This window comes from Hemiscyllium ocellatum, chromosome 6 (genome assembly GCF_020745735.1).
Source record: "Hemiscyllium ocellatum isolate sHemOce1 chromosome 6, sHemOce1.pat.X.cur, whole genome shotgun sequence".
Classification (NCBI taxonomy): domain Eukaryota; kingdom Metazoa; phylum Chordata; class Chondrichthyes; order Orectolobiformes; family Hemiscylliidae; genus Hemiscyllium; species Hemiscyllium ocellatum.
The window spans coordinates 91,091,063-91,114,157 of NC_083406.1; the positions used below are offsets into that span (position 1 = coordinate 91,091,063).

Below are 23,095 nucleotides of genomic sequence, written 5' to 3' on the forward strand. Positions count from 1 at the left end.
TCACCAGTCTATAGTTCCCTGCCTTTTCCTGAACACATTTCTTCAATAATGGCACCATATTAGCCAACCTGCAGTCGTCTGGCAACTCACCCGTGGTTATCGATGATGCAGATATCTCAGTAAGGGGCCCATCAAGCACTTCCCTAAAGTTTTGGGTTACACCTGATCAGGTAATGGGGATTTATCTACCTTCTATGCATTTTAAGATGTTCGGCAATCTCCTCTGTTATATGAATACTTTTCAAAGAAAACTATTTCTTCAAGTTCTGTAACTTCCATATCCTCTCCACAGTAAACACTGATGCAAAATGCTTGTTTAGTTAATCTCACCATACGTCAGCATCCTTATCGATCTTCTAGGTCCCTGTAACATTAGTGATGCTGCATAAATATAGGTTGTATCTGTAAATATTTTTAAGACATCTAAAGAAGTAGCAATTTGACTCTTACTCTCTTCACAAATGCTGAACACTACTTTTGTTGTTTTAACAGTGAATTTGTATAAAGCTGATTACTTTTTAAATGGACTGTTTTAACGGGTGTTCTGAGCAGGTGTTTGTTATTTATGCTTCTTGGTCAATCTGTGTGCACTAACTGATGATTTAGCATATGGCTGTAGCTGATTGATATCATGGGGGCCATCTGCACAAGTGGCCATGTTTGATGAGGCTTATGTATTCCTTTTTTTTTGAAAATGGTTAATTATGTTTTTCAGTGTCTGAAGATGACTCCGCCTGCTTATCTAAAAGGATAAGTGAAGATGGGAAGCCATTTATTTCTAGGACTCTGTCTGATGACTCAATGTCTTTCACTGAGTCCACACATTTGGGACTAAGAAGAGTGAAATCCTTTTCTAGAAAGAGAAAGCAAAACTCTACAGTTGGCAATTTTCAATCAAGCACTATTAAAACTTTAGCACCTTCCTCTGCCGATGAAAAGTGTTTGGAATGCATCGTGGCTAAATCGGACTGCAATGTATTTTCAAATAACTTGACTCTTAGTCCAGTTAAAGAATGCTGTAAGAAACGGGTTGTTTTGAATGAAGAAAACTTGGGTGTCAATTTAAACCAGAGTCCTGATGGTAACTTGATTGTCAATAGTTTAGAGAAAGAATTATCTGGTCAAAATGTAACTTCTTCATCTGACTGGTCTCAGCTGAATCTGTCAGAACTTGATGAGAGCCATTTGATGAATGGTTACTCTGACATTATGAATTCTTCTACAGATGCATTGTGTTTGAAAAGTGTTGGTGATCGAAAACTCATTTCTAACGGAGAAGCTAATAATCAGCAATCGGGCAATGATTTAGAAGGAAACATTGAAGGATCCAGTTCTGTGACCTGCGTAGATATAGTTCCAATATCACAAAGACCAACCTCTCATTCTTTAACAGATGAAATAACAATAACAAAGATTAATTTTAATCATTGTGCATTTGCTAATGATTTCAGCACAGTTGATGAAAGCACAGAGAATTCTGGAGCAGAAGTGAAAGCTAGTACTCCAAATCGTGCTTGTAGAATGCAATTGTCAAAGCTACCCACTTCTGAAATTCCTTGCACAGATTATTATAAAATTGATGGTTCAACATCAGTTCAACCATTTGTTGATGGATGGTTAGATTTAAATTCAGAAACTGTAGCAACCAGACCGTTTCCCTTTTGCAAGAACGAAAGAGCACATACGAAGGAGCCCATGACTACTTTGGAAGATCAGAAAGTCAGTTTTACAGACTCTATCAGCAATGATATACCATTTCAACCTGCTATAAATTCCAGAATGCTCAGAGATGGTGTTTATTCTGTGACATATTCAGATGCAGCTAAAAATCCCTCACTGGTTCAGGATTTGATAAAATGTCAAGTAAATGAGGAAGACCTCACTTTTTTGCTTTCTAGTCTGAAAGAGCGTCCAAGGAAATTTGTTTACACTGTGCAAGATTCTTCAAATCATCAAGCACAAATGAACATACCTCTGGACATAACTAAATTGCAAAATAAAACACTGATTCAGCCGATGGTACTTGAGCCTTCCTGCAAGTTATCTGCTCCAGAATCTAGAAAGCGAAGTGAGTCTGTGAAAGGTTTAACTCCTCTTATGATAATATTCTGTATTATTCATCTGCATCCTAAATATTTTCAGTTTTAGATGCTCTGTAAATAAGTGACTTTAAACTCAATGTTGTAATTGTATGAACTCAGTATGGTCCTCCTTTCGGTTAGGCTGTAAATTTACTTTTTATGCATTGAAAAAAGAATAGTTTGATAGTTTTTAAGCTTTGGGGAATTACACAAAGCTGCTTCACATGCAAAACCTATGGTATTAATATTGAAGCGTAACATAATGTACCTGTTGAATGCATTGAAGCAAAATGTAGTGTGTCACATGTTTATTTTGAACAACCGACAACCGAGCAAATTTTAGTGATTTGGGAATATACAAGTAAAATGCAAATAATTGTGTATGAGGTAATCATTGGTAGGAATACATTATTATTTAGTTATTGCAGAGTTTTCACCCTCCCCTCCCAAGTCAAAGTTCAGAGATACCAAATAAGTGCAACCTTTCCAGAATGAAACTTGGCTCAATACTAGATTTTTCTTTGCATCTTAAAAATATTTAAATGAATTGCTTTGCTTAAAAAAAACTATTTGGTGTTGCTGATTTCTATATTTAGAAATTATTAGTTTTATTTATATAGAATTGTGAAGTGATTTTTTTTGTTTTCTTTCAGAAAACAAAGTGGCTACCAGCATTGTTGATTATCCTGGCATTGATCACTCTGAAGCCAATCAGAAACATGACACTGAAGCAAATGAAAATCTGCAACAGAATCATTGTTTTCCAAAGCAGTGTGACAGTGTAGAAAACGAAGTGGTGCCTCAGCATCTTAAGGATAAAACTGATGAAAATGTATTCGATGCTCCCAGTAATGGCAAGAATTGGGATCATTTTGTGAACAGCAAGCCTGTTTCTTGTAACGAAAGAGATGGTAGAATTTTTGCCACAGCTTGTCACACCGTGGCTAAAAAGTTGGCTTTTGAGTCCAAAGTGACGTTGACTAATAGTTTTGGTGCCCAGGCTGAAATTGCTGAGGACAGTGATGTACTTTCGGTTGTTAAATCTGCTCATCCGGAGAGGACATGTGTAATTCAAAACAATATTATGCAGAATAAGGAGAAGTCTTACTTTGAGTTTAGATTTTCACCTTTCTCTGATGCAAATCAAAGTCCTTTGCATTATAATTGCAGTACAACAAAACTTGGTGGAAACACAGCTATCCATAATGAACTTGACAGCAATTCTACTTTTTTACCAATTTCTACACAATTATCAACCAAGAAACTATCCTACACTTCAATTTTATCTCATACAGTATCTTCTCAATCTTCCTGTATCACTAATATTTTGCACAAAACAAAGAAACTTTATGATCTCAAATGCAAGGGGGAAAAAGTTTGTTTTTCTGAATCCTTGCAACTAAAACCAAGAGGCCATGCGGAGATATCAACATCATTGAGTACAGAGAAACAATTAGAGGAAAGTCTTGATACTAACAAGGGGTTACTAAATGAAAAGCAGCGACTTGACTCCCATACTTGTGTAGAAGCTGAAAAGAGACAGTATACTATTAATGCAGGTTTCCACATTGGTAATAGAAAAATTGCAGTGTTGGCATCCACTTTGAAGAGCAGAAAACTGATTGCTGAAATAGACAATGATACATTCTTGACTTCTTCAAAACCTGTACTGGTACAGTCATTGCCAGAATGTGAAACAAAATATACAGAAAGTACTTGTACAGAACGCATGGATATATCTGGCATTGAAATTACTATGAATGAATCTTCCAGTTTGACACCAAGCTGTATGAATTCTCTTAAAAGAAAAAAGGAAGCTCTTTCTGCCTCCAACACTGAAGCACAGTTGCATCAGCCTGCTGAGGTTACTCGACCTTCAAATTCTGTTGTTCCGAAACAACATGATTCAGCCAGAGTGAAATCTCAGAATGCACAAGGTGACATTGGTTCTGTGACAGTGACAAAAGAAATTTGTACACTTTCAGAAAACACACACAATCCACTGGTAACTGGAAGTTTTGAATCTTGTCAACATCGGCTCAGTTGCTCGAAACCCTTTGAACAGTGTACAGATTTATCTGCTGATACCATTTCGAAAGAAAATCTTGAAAATGAAAACTTAAAAGTGAACTCTGCACAGGAAGTTGTTTTTGAATATGTCCCTTCAAAAAATAGAGTCAGGAGTCAAGAAAGATATAGTCCTTCCTCTTCAGCCAAAGTGGAGGTTAAAACTAAATCCCCTGAATCCAAGTTTACCACTGAACATGTTAAACTGTGTCCATCTGACAATGGAGAAACACAAACTTTTGATTCCTCTGCAATCTTATCTCAGCCAAAGTTGCTTGGAAAATGCACTTATTTAACTGGTAGTCAAATAGAACTAACAGAATTAATTCGTGTGTTAGAGGACACAGATACCCAGTTTGAATGTATGCAATTTAGCAATCAATCTACAGTCGAAGTAACAAACAAAGATACAAACCTTCTGGTTACTGAGCATTTAGATCAGACTTCCCCAGCTCCTCTTTTGGAAAAACAGAAGGATGTTAATTTGGTTAAAAGTTTGGGCCTTGAGCCTTCAATGCACTTAGATAACAAGTCATGCAACACCCCACAGCATGCGGCCTCCTCAAAAATGAGCACCACATCTGAAATCTGTTGTCAGAATGTGGAAGAAATACAGCAAATTATATCAGATGATCTTGTTGATTCCTTTGCCTTGAGCAATGGAGAAAAAGATGCAGCATCGTCAACAGTACCAAATGTCTGTGTGAACGCTATGGAACTTGGCTCAGATGTTAAAATTAAACCAGTTACACTTGGTCAAGCAGTTCTATCCCTGAACGACAATGTGACATTTAAGGGGAAGTACAGAGGATTTTGTGCAGCAAGTGGGAATAAAATAAAGCTCTCTGTAGAGAGTCTGAGAAAAGCAGCAAACATTTTCAAGGACATTGACAATGATCAAACTACTGCTCAGAATAATGCAGTTAATGGTTTCAGCTATTTACTGGGCAATTCTGTGACTAAGTCTGAAAACTTAATTGAGGCTAAATCAGATGATCAAAAATCTGTAGAAGCTAATGAGTCGCATCAGCTATGTGCAGCTCTTGGCAATCATTCATCTGATTATAGTAAAAGTGAGGGTATATTGAAAAGTGGACATAAAATTGAAATCCGTGATAAATATGGAAGTGGTTTCCAGTCAGTCGGGAGAAGGAGATTCACTGAATCTGAAGAAGCAATGCAAGATAAAACAGTATATTTGACCACTAAATCAAGTGTCTTGAAAAATTTTGACACTGAGAACAAAGGGAAACAGAGTACAATTGAAAATGCAACTTGGGAAAAGAGCACATGGCAACCTGCCAGCAGTAGCACTAAAGATACTGGGAACAAGGAATTAGGTAACAGTGAAATAGATCCTGAAATGAGGTGTTTCCAGACTGCAAGTGGTAAAAGAGTCACGGTGTCTAAAGGAAACTTGGATAAAGCAAGACGTTTATTTGAGACTGAAGATTTCTTTAACGAAAACTGGCAAAACTCCAAGCTTCCAATTGAAGTAGCAAAAAATGCACCTCAACAACCTGATGAGAGTGTAAATATTTTAGAAAGCCGTGTGGTGAAAAATGATGTAAGTATGCAACTCAGTGATCCAAGAGGGAGAATTCAGACAGAATTAAATGTTACAGTTTGCCCTACATTTACAGTTCACTCTGAGAGCAATATTTCTGAAAGTAATTCCATTCAAAATAGGTCACTGTTTGCTGCTCCAGGCACTAGCATGAAAGGATTTCAAACTGCTAGTGGTAAGTTAGTTCCTGTATGCAAAGCATCTCTTGATAAAGCAAAAGTTCTATTTGCTGAGGAGGATGTATTGCATAAACCTATAAAATGTTCTACTGAAACATCTGCTTGTCCACATACAGGTTCACCAGTAATTCAGAATGCAAAGAAGAAACCGTTGATGAATGTCCACAGTCCTGAATTGCTTCACCATATCAATTGTAAAAGTGAATTGCATCCATTTTCTTTTCAAAGCAAACCTGTGTCTGAGTGTTCGAATCTGTCCAACAGTACAGAAATGAGAGGTTTCCAGACTGCTAGTGGTAAAAGAGTCAATGTGTCAGAAATGGCCTTAAGTAAAGGAAGGGCTTTATTTGTTGAAGAGAATTTTAATAAATTGGGAATTCAAGACTATTTAATATCATCTACAGATAATAAAAATGTGCTTTCTGAGGACAATATTTTAAATGATAAAGAAGCTAACCTTCCACAGAGGTTAAATATGACTCATCTGATGACTGTTCTTCCAGTTAAGCAATCATTAGGGTTCTTCACTGCAAATGGCGACATTGTTTCAGGAAGTGAGACAAATGTGAAATATGTGCAAGAAAAATTTTCAGCTGATGAGCCTGGGGACAGTAAAATTTCAATTTCAGATCAAGATGCTTTTGATGTATCTAAGCCTTCTCAACAGTTTATTAATACAGGATCTATTGCTCTTGGTACAGTAAGTGGCAAGTCTGTATGTAGTTCTGAAGAGTCTTTGAAGAAATGTAAACACTTACTTAATGATGTGAGAGCTAATGAAAAAATTATGGACAATGGTATGACCTCCAAGGAAAAGCAACTTTCTGAAGAAGCCTGTAATCCAGACACCTCCATCAAAAAGGCATTTCTTGGGTTCAACACAGCAAGTGGAAAATCTGTTTTTGTTTCTGATGATGCACTTCAGAAAGTTAAGCATGTGTTAAAAGAATTTGACAATAGTGATTCTTCTATAATTAGCTCAAAAGCTGCATTTTGCAAAAATCCTCAAATACTGTTAACATCCACCTGTTCTTCATCATTGTTTTCTAATGCTGCTATGAGCAGGGACCAAGCATGTGAAGAAGAAAGTTCAGAATTGTTTCCTAAATCATCAAATAACTCTGCAGAGAATATTTCGGTCTTGCAGAATTCTCCCCAGGTAGAGTTAAATGAAAGGGAGATCGACAGATCTACAAAAAATTTCATAGATTATTCAAATAACAGTGTTTTCATGTCTGGCTTTCAAACTGCTAAAGGTAAAAAAGTAATGGTAGAAGAAAGTAGTTTAGCTGCAGCAAGAATGCACTTAGCTCCAACTGAAAATGGTGAATTGGGTCATTCTGCTGAGAGAGTAAATATGCCGACTGGAAGCAGAAATAAATCAATTTCCAACATGAACAATGAACCTGCACATACAGCGCATGCTTTGAATTGCAAACATAGCATGCATCCCAATATATTGGAAAACAACATGGCAAAAGTAACTGTGGAGGCTCTGATGAAAGATGATCAACCTCTTGATACTACACTGCACAAGTCATTTCGAAAAACCTATGGCAGTATCAATCAATCTGTTAGACCAAACTTAAAAATGGGAAAAAGACTCCGATCAGAAGGAAAGACTACAGGTAAGTTATGTTAACTTTAGTCAAATCATTGAAGATAATCTTTGACTTCTATAAAGGCATAATCCAGATGCTATGAATTAGTTGAGCCCTGGGCACTCCACTGTATACCACTGTAATACATATATACTTGGCAGATCCAGCAAGTTGCTCATTCTATTTTAAATCCGCTGTTAACTCATTAAATATTAGAATGTTCTAAAACAGTCCGCAATGTGCGCAGAATGTTTCTTGACCTGATGAACAAATTGCTCTTGGTCAGCCTTGGATTCTCTCCACTTCTTCAACTCTGCTCCTTCCAACAAGCCACCTCCAAACCTGTTCTTTAAACCTAGCTTACCTTGGTTCAATAGCAGCTTCACTGAATCTGTTATGCATGGCTAAGGTCTTAAATTAATATTTTTCATTTTTTTTCCCCCAGTGAGGCAGTTTCTTTCCAGATGACAGTGATGGAAAATGAAAATCAGTCATTAGAAGGGCTTAAAATTGAAGAGGTGTTGGATACGCAATTCCTTAAAACTTGTAAGGCATCAGGATGGGGCTGTGGGGAAAGGAATATGAATAGCATGAAAAATGTGCGTTAATCCTGATGAGCTAACACAGACTTATGAACGGATGATCATGTCTAACTAACTTGTTGGAATGCTTTTAGGTGATAATGGGGAGAGTTGATAAGGGCAATACTGTACATGATATGTATGGGCTTCCATTAGGTAAGAGTTACAGTGGTGCACAATGATTTGATGGAAGTTCAACGACTTGTATTAAAGGGAATTTAGCACATGGATACTAAATTGGTATGAAAGGAAACAACATCATCTATGTTTAACTGCTTTTCAAGAGGTAGCCTACTGTATGAAATCCATTGATATTGAGCACTTTGTCCATCTCATTCCTTGGCAATTAACATCTTTTTAATTATCAATCCCTGTGGAATCAACATGGTTTTGTAAAAGGGAAATCCTATTTGGCAAATATTCAAGAGTTCATTGAGGATATTGCAAACAGAATTGACAGAAGGGAACCAGTAGATATAGTTATTGGTATTCTTGAAGACATTTGGTAAGGTGCTATATAAAGGTTATTGTACTAGGTAAGGGCTCATGGTATTGGGGTTAATATATTAACCTGGATTGAGGATTGGCTAATACACAATACGCAGTGTCACGATTAATGAGTCTCGTTCACATTGGAAGAACTAATTAGTGGAGTGCCACAAGGATCAGTCTTAGGGCCTCAATTATTTATCTATATTAAGCACTTGGAGGAGGGGACACCGTATCCAAGTTTGCTTCTAATATAAAAATATTTGAGAGAGCATGTTGTGATGAGGAATCCACAAGTGGATATCGATAGGTTGTGTGAATGGGCAAAAATGCAGATGAAATTTAATGTATAAGGTGTGAGGTCATGCACATTAATAGGCAGAATCAAAAAGCAGACTATTTAAATGGGGGGAGACTTCAAAGGAGTTGAGGACAGAATGATTTGGATGTTTGTGCGTGAAATACAATGTTTAGCACGCAGGTTCAGCATGCGGTTAAGAAGGCAAATGGAATTTTCACCTTTTGTTAATTGATTGGAATTTAAAATCGGGAACTACAGTTGTAACAAATGTACAAGATGTCAAAGGGCTGCATTTGGAGTACTCTGTACAGCTTTCTCCAAATTTTAAGTGAATAAAAACACAAGAATGGGCATTGGAGACTGTTCAAAAACAAATCATGAGGCTGATTCCTGGGATGAAGTGGTTGACTTCCAAAAACATTAGGCATTTATTCACTAAAGTTTTGAATAACACTTTTTTTTCTTCCCAGTGTTAGTGAATGTCTAGAATACTCTACCTCTGGGCACTGTGAAAGATAAATCACTGGAAGTATTTAAATGGGAAGTAGATAGATGAGATTAAATTCCCTGCAGTGTGGAAACAGGCCATTTGGCCCAACAACTCCACACCTACCCTCCGAAGGGTGACCCACCCAGACCCATTTCCCTCTGACTAATGTACCTAACACTATGGGCAGTATTTAGCATGGCCAATTCACCTGACCTGCACATCTTTGGATTTTGGGAGGAAACCGGAGCAAGCCCCCACAGACTCTGGGCGAAAGTGCAAACTCCACACAGACGGTCACCCATCTGGTACTGTGCGGCTGCAGTGTGAACCATTGAGCCACCGTGCCACTCTTGGTTTTTGAAATATTGTGGAGTTGAGGGCTATGAGGATTTGGCACAAAAGAGAAGTTGTGGCATGGGACATCTTCATCTATTATCTTATTGTATGGCATTTCAGGCTTGAGGGGTGAAATGAGGGTGGTACAGTGGTTAGCACTGCTGCCTCACAGCACCAGGGACCCCGGGTTCAATTCCCGCCTCAGGCAACTATCTGTGTGGAGTTTGTGCATTCTCCCCGTGTCTACATGGGTTTCCTCCGGGTGCTCCGGTTTCCTCCCACAGTCCAAACATGTGCAGGTTAGGTGAATTGGCCGTGCTAAATTGCCCGTAATGTTAGGTGCATTTGTCAGAGGGAGATGGGTCTGGATGGGTTGCTCTTCGGAGGGTCGGTGTGGACTTGTTGGGCCGAAGGGCCTGTTTCCACACTAAGTAATCTAATCTACCCCTGCTCCTATTTCTTCGGTTCTCCTACTCCTTTTCTAGGCTGCTTGACCATGCTGGTGATTAGTCAATCATCACCTTGTTCTGCATTTTCCTCCAGAATATTTGCAAACTTTTAATTTTGTTTTCTGCAATTTCTTCATGAAAATTTGTTGTCATAATGGTGCTAACTGAAATCTTTCCTTGTGTCCCAACTTCAGTACACTAATATCAGTCTAGAAGAGTAGTGATCCTAATATCCAGTCTTGGGCAAATCTGAAGCCTAAGCCAGAACTGCAGAGGACTCCCTGTCCATATATTTGCAGTACTCATTTTTGCACGTGCCTGCAACAAATATCGTCTGATCAGACCAAGACAAAAAGGAAGACAACATTGGTCTTGTTTCCACCCAGGGTTGGAGTCAGAAAGGGCTGGGAAGTAGAAGGAAAGGAGAATAGCCTTGATGGGAGGAGCAGGTGGGCAAATATGCCAGTAGCAGATGAAACTGCAGTTGCGTACCAAATTCCTTTTCTTGGTTAGTGGCAAAAACTACAGTGCTTGTTTTAAAAAAAAGTAACAATTCAATCTGGTTCTAGGTGCTCAACCTAGTTTTGTCGTATCAATACTGACCTGTATCCTTACTACCACTGTACTTTTTGTACAGGGCTATGTCTCCTGGAAAGTAAATACATTAAGACTCAGGGTCCTGTTCTCTGCAGCTGAAGAACATACAGATAGATTGCACCAGTTTAAATTCAACAGAACAATTGATAGTCTCTTGCTGATTTGTTTCTCAAGACAGTGCACTGATCAATCGGAGCCAAGAAGCCTGGCAGACAGCTTTTAATGATCAGGTGGCGTAGTTTTCATGGTAGTGCCTCTACCAATCAAAGTTCACTCGCCAATCAATCAATCATGTCCTTATGCAGTTTAAATGCCTATTTTCCTCTAAAATTTGTTCTTGAATGACTGCAAGGTTTAAAGCTTCAACACAGCCTTTTTTTCAGCAATAGACATTTGCTGAAATTAATATGTTGTCAAAATAGCAGTTTGCAAGAAATAAACATACACCCAGCATCCTGTAGAGACTCAGTGCTGTTCTTCCCATTTCTTCAGATGTGTTTTCTATTCTGACAATGTAACCTTCCACACCAACCTGATCCAGATCTACAAGAGGGTTTGCTGTTCTCACCTTTCACCTTTATAGCCACCATATTCAATACATCATCCTCTGTCCACGAAGCCATCAGTGCTGCACTCACTGGGTTACGTTGACTTCCTGTCCCTAAAGCACTGAATTTTAAATCCTTAATTTCCTCTTAAAATCTTTTTTTTTAAACAGCTTTGGCCACCTGAACTTTCTCACTTCTTCCAACTTTTAGTACCCTCACGAACCCTCTTCTTGAATTTTTCTCACCTATGTTCTCTCCATTCCCTACACTTTTGAGGATTAACATTTAGCATGTTCCATTCTGCAGTGCTCTCTCAAAACCAATCTTTGCTGTCCTTTATCCTTTTAGCACATATTTTCATTTATATCTAATACTCCTTAGTTGTCCTTTTTTTTGCTGTGAAGTATTGAGACTTCTGTTCATGCCATTTACATGCACGCTGATAATGTTGGCAAAATAGAGTAACAAGAAGTGTATTTCACAGTAATCAGTTATATAAGAATGGAAAAATGAGCATTGATACTTGTTAAAATAATGTTTATTTAAATAATGTTAAATTGTTATTAATGAAACTGCGAATGATTTTTATTTCAGAGGAGCCTCTCCCAAAAAGGCAACTGCTATCTGAATTTAACAGAACTATACACAGTGACCGCAAAGTTGAATTCAAATCTTTACTATGTAATCCTGAAGGTAGGCCGGTAATTCTATGTAATTGGGTTCTAAAACTCCAAAAGGCATTGTTTGTTACCATTTGAGCTTTCCTTCATCTTTTGGTTTATATTATTTCTAGCTAGGAATTTAAATTTGAATGCGAGGAGTTATGTAAAGCTGCTGTTAGTTCATTGCTTTTGTTTTTCTGTCTCTGGGTTTCTTGACATTACATCCTGACTGGTAATGGAAAATTACAGCTGTCATCCTGTGTTCTAGCCTCCTTAAGTCAATTGTAAACATTTATATGCTGGTGAGAGAAGTTAACAGTTATATCGTTAGTGAATGTAGGGAAGGTACCACTGAAATGGTAAGCTTTTAATTTTTCAGTAAGGTGACAAAATATATCTATTATAATTAGACTTGTTCATCTTGTTACAGTAATTAGGACACTTCTTTTTGATTATTAGAAACAAACTTGAGGATCAGTGTTAGAAAAGTAACCAAGTTAAAGATAGTCAGTATGGTTTCAGAAGGGGATATCTTGCCTGACCAATGTTTTCAGAAATAACACGATAGGATGTTTCTGTAAAGAAACCTTCAATAGAGTCCTGCCTGAATTAATGCAAAAGTAGTCTGAGGCGATTAATACCCTAAGCAAATATTATTTGTCTTTTATGGTGCTACTTGTATAATCATCACAAAGTAGACTTTCTTCAGAAAATATTGGTTAATGTGGATAGGGAGATTGAGATGTTTTACACCTTGACAGAGTAGCAGAAGTGTACACCTGCAGATGTGATCATGTTGATGATTGGCTTTATACTGACAAATTCCATTTGAGATACCACTGAGAGCACCATTGAGAAGCAGTTGATTTGCCACACAAATGGCTCTAGTGATTATTTTACCGTCAAGGAGTAACAAGACAGCTGTGCATAAAACAAGTAATTGTAATTCCTGTGTGTGTGGGTGTAGATGTAGATGTCTTTAATGTCAGTAATCTAGTGAGTAAATCAATAAAATCAATCATAAACATGTGAGTCCTGCTCTTCGTCATGCAATTTTAGCAACGATGCACTAAAAGGTTGAAATTGTCTGGGATAGTGAGGAGGTGAGAAGCTCAATGATGGTGACTACGATTGATCTTTACTTTCACTGAAACAAAATGTAGTGACCAAATCATCTGGATTCTCTATCAGCTACATCTGAGTAACACTTGACAGTATGTTGTTGCCATTTTTGTCTTCTCATAACAACAAATTGTGTATAATGTCAGTAATTACTACAGAATTGAGTGGTATAAGATTGTTGTTATTGTCTTGAGTCTTGATTTTGAATTAGATTACCTAGTGTGGAAACAGGCCCTTCGGCCCAACAAGTCCTCACCAACCCGCCGAAGCGCAACCCACCCAAACCCCTACATTTACCCCTTACCTAACACTACGGACAATTTAGCAAGGCCAATTCACTTGACCCACACATCTTTGGACTGTGGGAGGAAACCGGAGCACCCGGAGGAAACCCACGCAGACACGGGGAGAACGTGCAAACTCCACACAGTCAGTCACCTGACTGAGTCGGGAATTGAACCCGGGTCTCAGGCGCTGTGAGGCACCAGTGTTAACCACTGTGCCACCGTGCCGCCCACTAATGCTGCATTACACTTTAGGTATTTTGTTTTTATCGGTTTTTGATCCATTTAGGTATCTTGGTAGAGATTTTAAATAGATACAATACAAAATCATACTGCTGTCATATTGAAGTATGTTGATCTCCCCGAGTATGGCTGCAATTGTCTCTGTATTCACTATGTCCTAAGGAGAGTGAAATTAAAATAATGGTTTCCGTTGTCATGTGAACAGAGGAACCCGATCTTTTTCTTTTTAGAAGTGTTACACTGCATGAAATAGAGCTGTGTTTCTATAAGAATTCTGGTAATTCTCATTCAAAGGCAACTCTGAAGGAAAAAAGATATGGTCAGCCTTCGAAATTTTGGCAATGCTCAGATTATGTAGAAAATTGTCTCCACCTTGTCAAAACCATACTATGCTGCCAGCAAGTTTTTTAAAAAGGTCACTTACTGATTTATGGAATGTAAAAGCTGAAATCTAAGCAGGTGATCAAGAACCTTATCATTATCAAATTGTGATTTGTTGAAAATTGTTAGTGATATTTTCAGTTTTGAAAGCTAAGTAAAGGAGATACATGGATATAATTAATAGTGATTTGGAACTCTTTTAAAGATTTTTTGCATTTTTAGATTTATAAAATTAATATAACATAATTTTTCAGTGGAATGACTACAAATAGAAAGACTGAGCAATTTAAGGTCTGTAATCTTCTTTTGACTTTGTCAGTTGTGTGTGAGGCACCTTGCGTCTCTTTTACTATCCTGTGATTGCTTGTTAACCATCAGCAATATTATCCCATTTTGGAGCAGCATCTGTCAGTATTCTGTCATCCCGGTGGATGTAAAACAATGTGTTATATTTACCGTGAGGTATGCCCTAGGAACATTGACATTGAGATGGATCTAGGTGTAGAAGCCCACAGATCCCTTCAAGTGGCAACACAGGTGGGGATTAGGCGGTCAAGAAGGCGTACAGCACATTTGCTTTGATCAGTTGGGGCATAGCTTAGAAAAGTTGGCAAATTATTATTACTGTTGCATGAAACTATACTTCGGCCATATATGGAATATTGTGTGTGGTTCTGGTTACCATGCTACCAGAAGAAGAGGGTGCCAAGAAGGTTTATCAGGGCCTTGCCTGGTCTGGACGGTTTGAGGTATGAGAGGAGAGTGGATAAATTCAGATTGTTTATGTTGGACAGACGGAGGCTGAGGGGCAACCTGATAGAGGGCTACAAAATTATGAAAGGCATACTTAGGGTGAATAATCAGAGGCTTTGTCAAAGGGTACAAAAGGTCAACTACAAGAGGCCACAGGCTCAAGGTGAGGGTGGGGGAGAAGTTTAGAGGTGAAGTATGGGAAAAAAAAATTGAGGATGGTGTGTGCCTGGAATGCAGTGCCACTGGAGAGGGCAAAACTAGGCATGTTAGCACTGTTTAAGGTGTATGGTGATAGACACGTGAACTGGAGAGTGATAGAAACAGCATATAGGGAATACATAGTGAGCTGAGGTAAGGAATAGGAATTGGTGCAAGGCTTGGTGAGCCAAAGGGCCTTTCCTGTGCTGTATTGTATTGTAACATTTTAAGGGATGGAAATGACCTGATTCAAGGTTGACATATGGAACTAATACCCATTAGTAGACCTTGGGCCTTTGCAGCTGCAGGCTCTGTAGATGCAATTGGAAAGGGAATAGAAGCCTGCCTCAGACTTCATCTATTATTCGCAATAACTGTAGATTTCTTAATAAGAAATTATATATAAAGGTACATTGCAATTTTCTATAAAAAGCTTCATGAAACATGCCATTACAAAGGGGCACCACAAATATTGTTGAAATGCAGATTTTGAAAGAAGCATTTAAAAGTTCATGTTAAGCAACAAAGCTTGCCGAAACAATAAATTATTTCCAATTTTTTTCAATGGGTAAACTAATTGTTCAATTCTACGTCAAGTTCATTCAAATTAATATTTTTAACATTCTACTAAACACTGATTTAATTACCAAATGTTAGTAGAACTCTTCTCTTTGGAATGGGGAAAAATATAAGAAGAGACTTTTTTATTAATTCTTTTGTGGGGTGTGGGTGTCACTGGCTGGCCAGCATTTGTTCCCGTCTCTGATGCAGGGTATTTAAAATGAAGAGTTTTAATGAGCTTTGAGTTTTTTAAATAAATTGTGAGAAAACGTTTTTTTTTCCCTCCAGGAGTACTTTGTGACCGAAGGAAATTCATGTATATTGTCCCAATGAAATCTGTTGCTTGTGGTCTATCTGTAGACAAAAGGTAATTTTATTAATTTTTTCAGAAATTAACTTTAACTTCTGTTTTAAAAAGAAACTGCAGTTTAGATTAGATTAGATTCCCTACAGTGTGGAAACAGGCCCTTTGGCCCAACCAGTCCACACTGACCCTCCGAAGAGTTACCCACCCAGACCCATTTCCCTCTGACTAATGCACCTAACACTATGGGCAATTTAGCATAGCCAATTCACCTGACGTGCACATCTTTGGACTGAGGGAGGAAACCGGAGCACCGAGAGGAAACCCACGCAGACACAGGGAGAATGTGCCAACTCCACGCAGTCAGTCGCACGAGGCTAGAATTGAACCTGGGACCCTGGAGCTGTGCGGCAGCAGTGCTAACACTGAGTTGTAATTTGTGTAATTTTACTGCTTTATAGCAAAAGTAAAACTTAAATTATGTTCAGTATTTGCATTAAAAGTGTCATTTTCAAGTCCACCTCTTAATTTTTAAGAATTCTTTGCTTTTTCCTCATGCTCTCAACTTCTTCCCACCCCCACCCCAACTATTTATTCACTTAGCTTTTAAAATCTATTATGAATTCTGCTTGTACCATTTCTTCTGCTAGGGTATCTGTGTCCCAGCAAAAGGTGAAATAATGTAGTTGCTGGCAATCTGAAACAAACTAGAGGTCTTCATAGAGTCATGGAATCCCTACAATGTGGAAACAGGCCCTTTTGGCCCAGCAAGTCCACACCGACCCTCCAAAGAGTAACCCACCCAGGCCCGTTGCCCTTACCCAATATTTACCCCTGTCTAATTCACCTAACCTGCACAACTTTGGATTGTGGGAGGAAACCTATGTAGACACGGGGAGAATGCGCAAACTCGCACAGACAATAGCCTGAGGCTGGAATCAAATCTGGGTCACTGATGCTGTGAGGCAGCAGTGCTAACCACTGAGTCACTGTGCCACCCCAATTTGGCTTTGAACGGTATTGAAATATAGGTTTCAATATATTGACACAGGCAGAAATTCAGTGCAAAAGACAAAGGAGTGTTAATGATGGAGAAAGTGAAAAAGCACAAAACGAGTATAAGTTGAAGTATGAAAGATAGAGGGAAAACAAACCAAAAGAATTGTGGATGCTGGAAATCAAAAAACAAATATGCTGAAAAATCTCAGCAGGTCTCCAGCATCTGTGGAAAGAAATTAATGTTTCAGGTCAGGTGACCCTTCAGAATTGATGGAAATGGATGCTTTTTTTATACAGAAGGTTGATAGGGGGGAGCCGAGAGAGAGAGAAACCATTGTACGGTTAAAGGAGTGGTTAAAGGTCAATTAGGGAATGAATAGCTGCTAATGGAAACAATTAGTAGCTGATATCGAGTAATGTGTGGTAGCAGCCCGTGTAATGACGAGCCCTGGTGTGTCAGGGCGAGTGAAAGCATTAAAAAAAGCTCAAGTCCGAAACTGTTGAACTCAATATTAAGTCCAGAAGGTTATAGTGATCCCAAGGAGAAAATGGGGTGCTGTTCTTCCAGCTTGTGCTGAGTTTCGCTAGAGTAGCAAGGCTGAGACAGAGCGTGATGTTGTATTGAAGTGGCAAACAACTTCAAAACGGAGTCTTTTGTTTTTTGTGGACAGAGCATAGGTGTTCTGCAAAGCAGTTATCCAGTTTGTGCTTCGTTTCTCCAATGTTGCTGCTTCACCCGGAAGATGTTTCTGGGACCTTGGATTTTGAGAAGAAAGCAAGTAAATTGTCAGGTTTTGCACCACCTCTGATAGCAGGGGGGGGAAGGTGGGGGCAAGTTGGGAGTGAAGGAAGAGAAGACCATGATATTCAAGAGGAAATATTCCTTGTGGAAGGCTGACAAGGGAAGAGAGGAGAAAATGTGGCTGATGATCCTCTGCATATTGATGTTAATGAGATAATAGATGAGGACAAGGGGGACCAATTGTTGTGGGAGGAAGAGAGGGGAGTGAGGGTTGAAGTATGGGAGGAGGGTCACATCTCGGCTGAGGGATTGTCTGTCATGGTGCTGGGGAAATCCAAGATTGAGGAAGAAGGTGGACGTTTCTAAGCTGAAAATGTGTTGCTGGTTAAAGCGCAGCATGTCAGGCAGCATCCAAGGAGCAAGAGATTCGACATTTCGGGCTAAAGCCCTTCATCAGGAGTAAATGAGAGGGGGGTTAGGGCTGGGGAAAGGTAGCTGAGAGTGTGATAGGAAGATGCCGGTGGGGATAATGGTGATAGATCTTCGACTTGTCGGGCAAAACTGCCCGTCCCCACCCAAATCCAGGAATTCCCCGCATATGTTGGGGACACCAACCTTGCCCCCCTCCTCCAAGACATTTGTTTCCCTGGGCCCCAACAGCTCATCTTCACCATGGACATCCAGTCCCTTTACATCTCCATCCGCCATGACCAGGGCCTCCAAACTCTGTTTCTTCTTCTTTGAATGTCCCCACTAGTACCCTTCCATTAACACACTCGTTTGTTTCGCTGAATTGGTCCTCACCCTTAATAATTTCACCGTTGAATACTCCCCCTTCTTCAGACGAAAGGGGTAGCAATGGGTACCTCCATGAACCCTATCGATGTCTGTGCCTAAGTCAGTTACGTGGAATAGTCCACATTCCATAGTTACACCAGCACCATTCCCCACCTTTTCCTCCGCTACATTGATGACTGTATTAGCGCCACCTCGTGCTCCCACAAGGAGATTGAACAGTTCATCAACTTCACCAACAGATTCCACCCTGACCTTAAATTCACCTGGACCATCTCAGACACCTCTCACCCCTTTCTGGACCTCTCCATCTCCATTAACGATGACCGACTCAACACTAACATTTTCTACAAAGCCACTGACTCCCACAGCTACCTGGACTACACCTCCTCCACCCTGCCTCTTGTGAAAATGCTATCCCTTATTCCTAATTCCTCCACCTCTGCCGCATCTGCTCCCAGGAGTACTAGTTCCACCACAGAACACAACGGATGGCTGCCTTCTTTAAAGACTGCAATTTCCTGTCCTACATCATTGATAATGCTCTCCAGTGCATCTCATCCACGTCCCACACCTCTGCCCTCGAACCCTACCCCTCTAATCGCAACAAGGACAGAACCCCCCATGGTCCTCACTTTCCACCCCACCAACCTCCGTATACATCGTATCATCCTCTGCCATTTCCCCCACCTACAAACAGACCCCACCACCAGAAATATATTTCTCTTCCCACTCCCCGTCCGGTCCACACGCACACCACCAATCCATCCTTCCCTCCCAGCACCTTCTCTCACCACCGCAGGAATTGCAAAGCCTGTGCCCACACCTCTCCCCTCACCTCCGTCCAACGCCCCAAAGGAGCCTCCCAAATCCATCAGTTTCACCTGCACTTCCACACATGACATTTACTGTATCCGTTGCTCCCGATGCGGTCTCCTCTACGTTGGGGAGACAGGGTGCCTATTCGCAGTGTGCTTCAGAGAACGTCTTCGGGACACCTGCACCAACCAACCCCACTATCCCATGGCACAACACTTCCAACTCTCCCAGCCCACTCCGCCAAGGATGTACAGGTCCTGGGCCTCCTCCATCATCACTCACTAACCACCCGACAGCTGGAAAAAGGACGCCTCATCCAATGCCTCGGGACTCTCCAACCTCCTGACATCAATGTAGATTTCACCAGTTTCCTCATTTCCCCTCTCTCCCCATTTTATCCCTGATCCAACCTTCCAACTCTGCACTGCCCTCGTGACTGGTCCTACCTGACCATCTTCCTTCCCAATGTCTGCTCCATCCTCCCCTCTGACCTATCACCGCTACCTCCATCTCCCTATTGCATTCTCAGCAACCTTGCTGCACCCCCCCCCCCCCCCCCAAAAGTCAGCCCACAGCCTCATTCCTGATGAAGGACGTTTGCCCAAAACGTCGACTCTCCTCCTCTGATGCTGCTTGACCTGCTGTGTTTTCCCAGCACCACACTTAGAACACTTACCTAGCCCAACTTCTCTACTTTCGTTACTTGATTCATAATTTGATTTTTAAAACTTCATCCTAGTCTTTTAGTTAGTAAGCTGTAAATATTTCCCATAGTTACCTTCAAGATGAAAGTAATCTGTAATATCCAAATTAGTGGTTTTTACCAACCAATGAACTTACTGTTTACCCTGAGATGTCACTCTTGTTTAGGGGCATTGATCATGGTTTTAATTCATCCTGTTTAAGAAAACTCAAACTATGAGCCAAAACAAATCAAGCAAAAAAAACCTCTTTCCCTCTGCACAGAATTTCTGTGCTGCTTCAAAATTCCTGAACTATTTTTTTCACTTGGGCTGTATTTCACTCTGGATGCAATCTCTCCTTCCTGACCACATGAAGCTTGCTGATCATTATTCAGTGGGAGATGTGCAGAAGTGTTGATAGGCGATTGACTTTCTTATTTTGACAAATGAATTGAAATCCTGTCATCAAGGCCAAAGGTGCGAGGTGAACTTGCTTTAGTGGGTACCAGACTATGAGCAGCATTTGACTGGTGATAACCAATTAAATGGCTTGTGCCACTCTCCTGATAAGGAGAGCAGTCCACCTTGAAGGGTTGCTGGCCCAATCTGAGGGTCAGCAATTCAGCAGAGGCCAATAATTTTACTTGCTCAAGGACTACATTTTCAATCTCACTAACTCAGTACTTTTAGTGACACTATCACACATTAACAGTACTTTTTTAGATTTATATTAGCATGAGGTATTTGGAATCTCAGAAGTCAAATACTTCATCAATATCTTCAATAATGATCATATCCCCATTAAAATTAAAACAATAGCACATTAGGAAAGTATTAGTTTTCTAGAAAAGACAGTATTACACTGGTGCATAAGAACAGGCATAAGATTAAGTTGCAAGTATGGGAGAAAGCTAGCTAATGATTATAGAACAGCTCTCCTGATCGTTTTCTTCAATTTTATTTACAGAAGAGACTTTTCCTCATTGGTCTCCTTTTAATGAATTTTTCCAAGTGATCTAGAGATTTCCATGGGTGTAGACTGAGCATCCCTAAAGAAAGCTGGTTGGGGTGACTGGGCCTAAGCAGGCTAGGCTTGGCAATAAATGGTAGTTAGTCCATGCTGTAAACAGTATTGCCATGAAGGTGGCTATCCCTGCTGGTGACCCCTGCATGGCCCTTGGAGTGGCTATAAATGAGAATCTCTGCACTTCTATGAAATTTATTGGGAACTGGCCATCTCCCCACCTGGCAGCATGCTCATCTCATGTGAGCAAAGTGCCCGCAGAAACAATGAGTCCCTTAATTGACCACTTAAATAGTTTAACTGTCCTTCCAGTAATGTCCTCACCTTCCTACATTGGCAAAATGGCATGGTAGGCAATTCTCAGGCATCCTTTCCCAAGGCCATTGGCAATCTACTGTGCCCAGCCCAATCTTTGATTTGCCTTCTCTCTGTAGTTGGAAAGTTCCAGCTTTCGTACTTGTACACAACAGCATGGTTGAAGTCAAGCATCATTATTGTCAACCTGTATTCTGTTTTTTTTGGACTCTAGTTTTTCAAGTTGGCTTTTATGTAATGGCTGCTGAAGGCAAACATTTATCCTGTTAATGGATCTGGAATCTTTAACAGACTTTTTAAAATCTGGCGGATTTAGAATTTATCATCCACATTTGGAAATGTCTGGACTGTGAAAATAATTCTGAATTTGATGTTTTATGAATGCCCTTTTTGAGAATTTGTCACTACCTCCATTCCCCGTCAGTGTTCCTGCAAAGGACAGTGCCACAGAGTTTGAAGTTATGAAATTTATAAATTTCATAAAATGAAATCATGAAATTTATAAATTTCAGTAGTTTGTGCAGGTGCTCGTGTGTCAGTGGCTATATTGACATGCTAACTTTATCACTCCAAAATTTGGAAAGGTCAGTGTAGTTTTCTTTTTTGCTACTACTTGCTTGCTACCCCTTTTTGCTACCCCCTTCTTGCTACTACTTAGTTGATTTTTATAATGAGCATATTTGACCAAAGGATTCAGTAAGTAATCTTGAGTTCATTCTTAAGTAGCAGAAGCAAAATGTACAGTCGGTATTCATTTAAACTCCTAGTTAAACTTGCAATTTAAACTTGGGGTCTCGTTTAGGTATTCAAAGGTACAATCCTAGTGAATATCGCCTAAAAAGCTAGATCTGAAAAAATGTTTAATGGAGGGAGTCATCCTAGCAAAAAATTGGATTTCCTTTCAAAGGAAACCTTGCATATTTGTTCTAACATTTTAAAATCTATATTGTAACAGTGTTTCAAACAGAATTCATCAGCAGTCGATTTCTCCCAATGTCACGTTCCCTATCCAAGAAGACTCAATTCAGCATAATTTGTGCCTTCAACATGAAGTCAGTTCACTGAAAGGACAACGGGCAGTATTCAAACCTCCATTCCAAAGGTGTTTAAGTGATTGCATTGAACAGAACAGCAGTGGACAGACTACATCAAAGCCAGCAAAGATTTTTGTCCCACCATTCAAAACTATTTCAAATTCAAATCCAATGGAAAGCCAAGACAATGTGAAATTCATCAATTCTTCAATTCCAGCTGAAATTGGGATTTCAGCAAAGGCTATGAATCTCAATACACTGGTACAAGATGACAGCATATTAAAACATAAGTCAGTACTACCTAGAAATATTCGAGATGAATTCCAGTCAGTGTCTGATATTTCAGAAGAACTTCAACCTGCTGCTGAAGGTATTATTTGTCTGTCTTGTGTTAATTATTTAATTTAGAGTAATATATTTCTGTTACTTGTTTATAACGATGTTGAAAAGCTAAAGATGAATGGACTTGATGACAGCTCAGTTCTTGTGAAGAAGGGTAACTAGGAAATGTTGATTACACAAGATAAATTTGGAATTTGAAACTCTTAAATTGTAGGAAGAGTTTTGAGGTCCTACAATACACTAATTATTCCCCATTAAACATAAAGAATCCTAAACAGAAATAATTAATGTGGCAGAGTTTGAACTTTATATAGCAAGGTGAATTTTATTGCTCTCCTCCTTTCACTTGTCTAGTTTCAGTCCAGAGTTGGGATTGTTGTATATTGACTAAAAATAAAACTGTATTTTTAGACATTTTACAGTGACTTTAATCCAGCTAATATTAGAATACATAATTGCTTGGTAGTATAGAACATTTTAGTGTAAATGTTACTGCGTTGAAATACACTACTGTCTCCCAATATCTATTGTAAGCTTATCAACTCCTA

The 23,095-nt window shown here is 39.5% G+C and overlaps 1 protein-coding gene across 1 annotated transcript in view; it reads left to right on the forward strand.

The window, feature by feature from the left end:
- Nucleotides 1-23,095, forward strand: part of brca2 (BRCA2 DNA repair associated) — a 121,904-nt gene that overhangs the window by 23,355 nt on the left and 75,454 nt on the right. Inside the window, exons 9-13 of the mRNA XM_060826976.1 lie at nt 716-2,068; nt 2,735-7,522; nt 11,881-11,979; nt 15,779-15,857; nt 22,127-22,575. Coding sequence (XP_060682959.1) covers nt 716-2,068; nt 2,735-7,522; nt 11,881-11,979; nt 15,779-15,857; nt 22,127-22,575 — 6,768 coding nt within the window. The remainder of the gene's footprint in view (nt 1-715; nt 2,069-2,734; nt 7,523-11,880; nt 11,980-15,778; nt 15,858-22,126; nt 22,576-23,095) is intronic.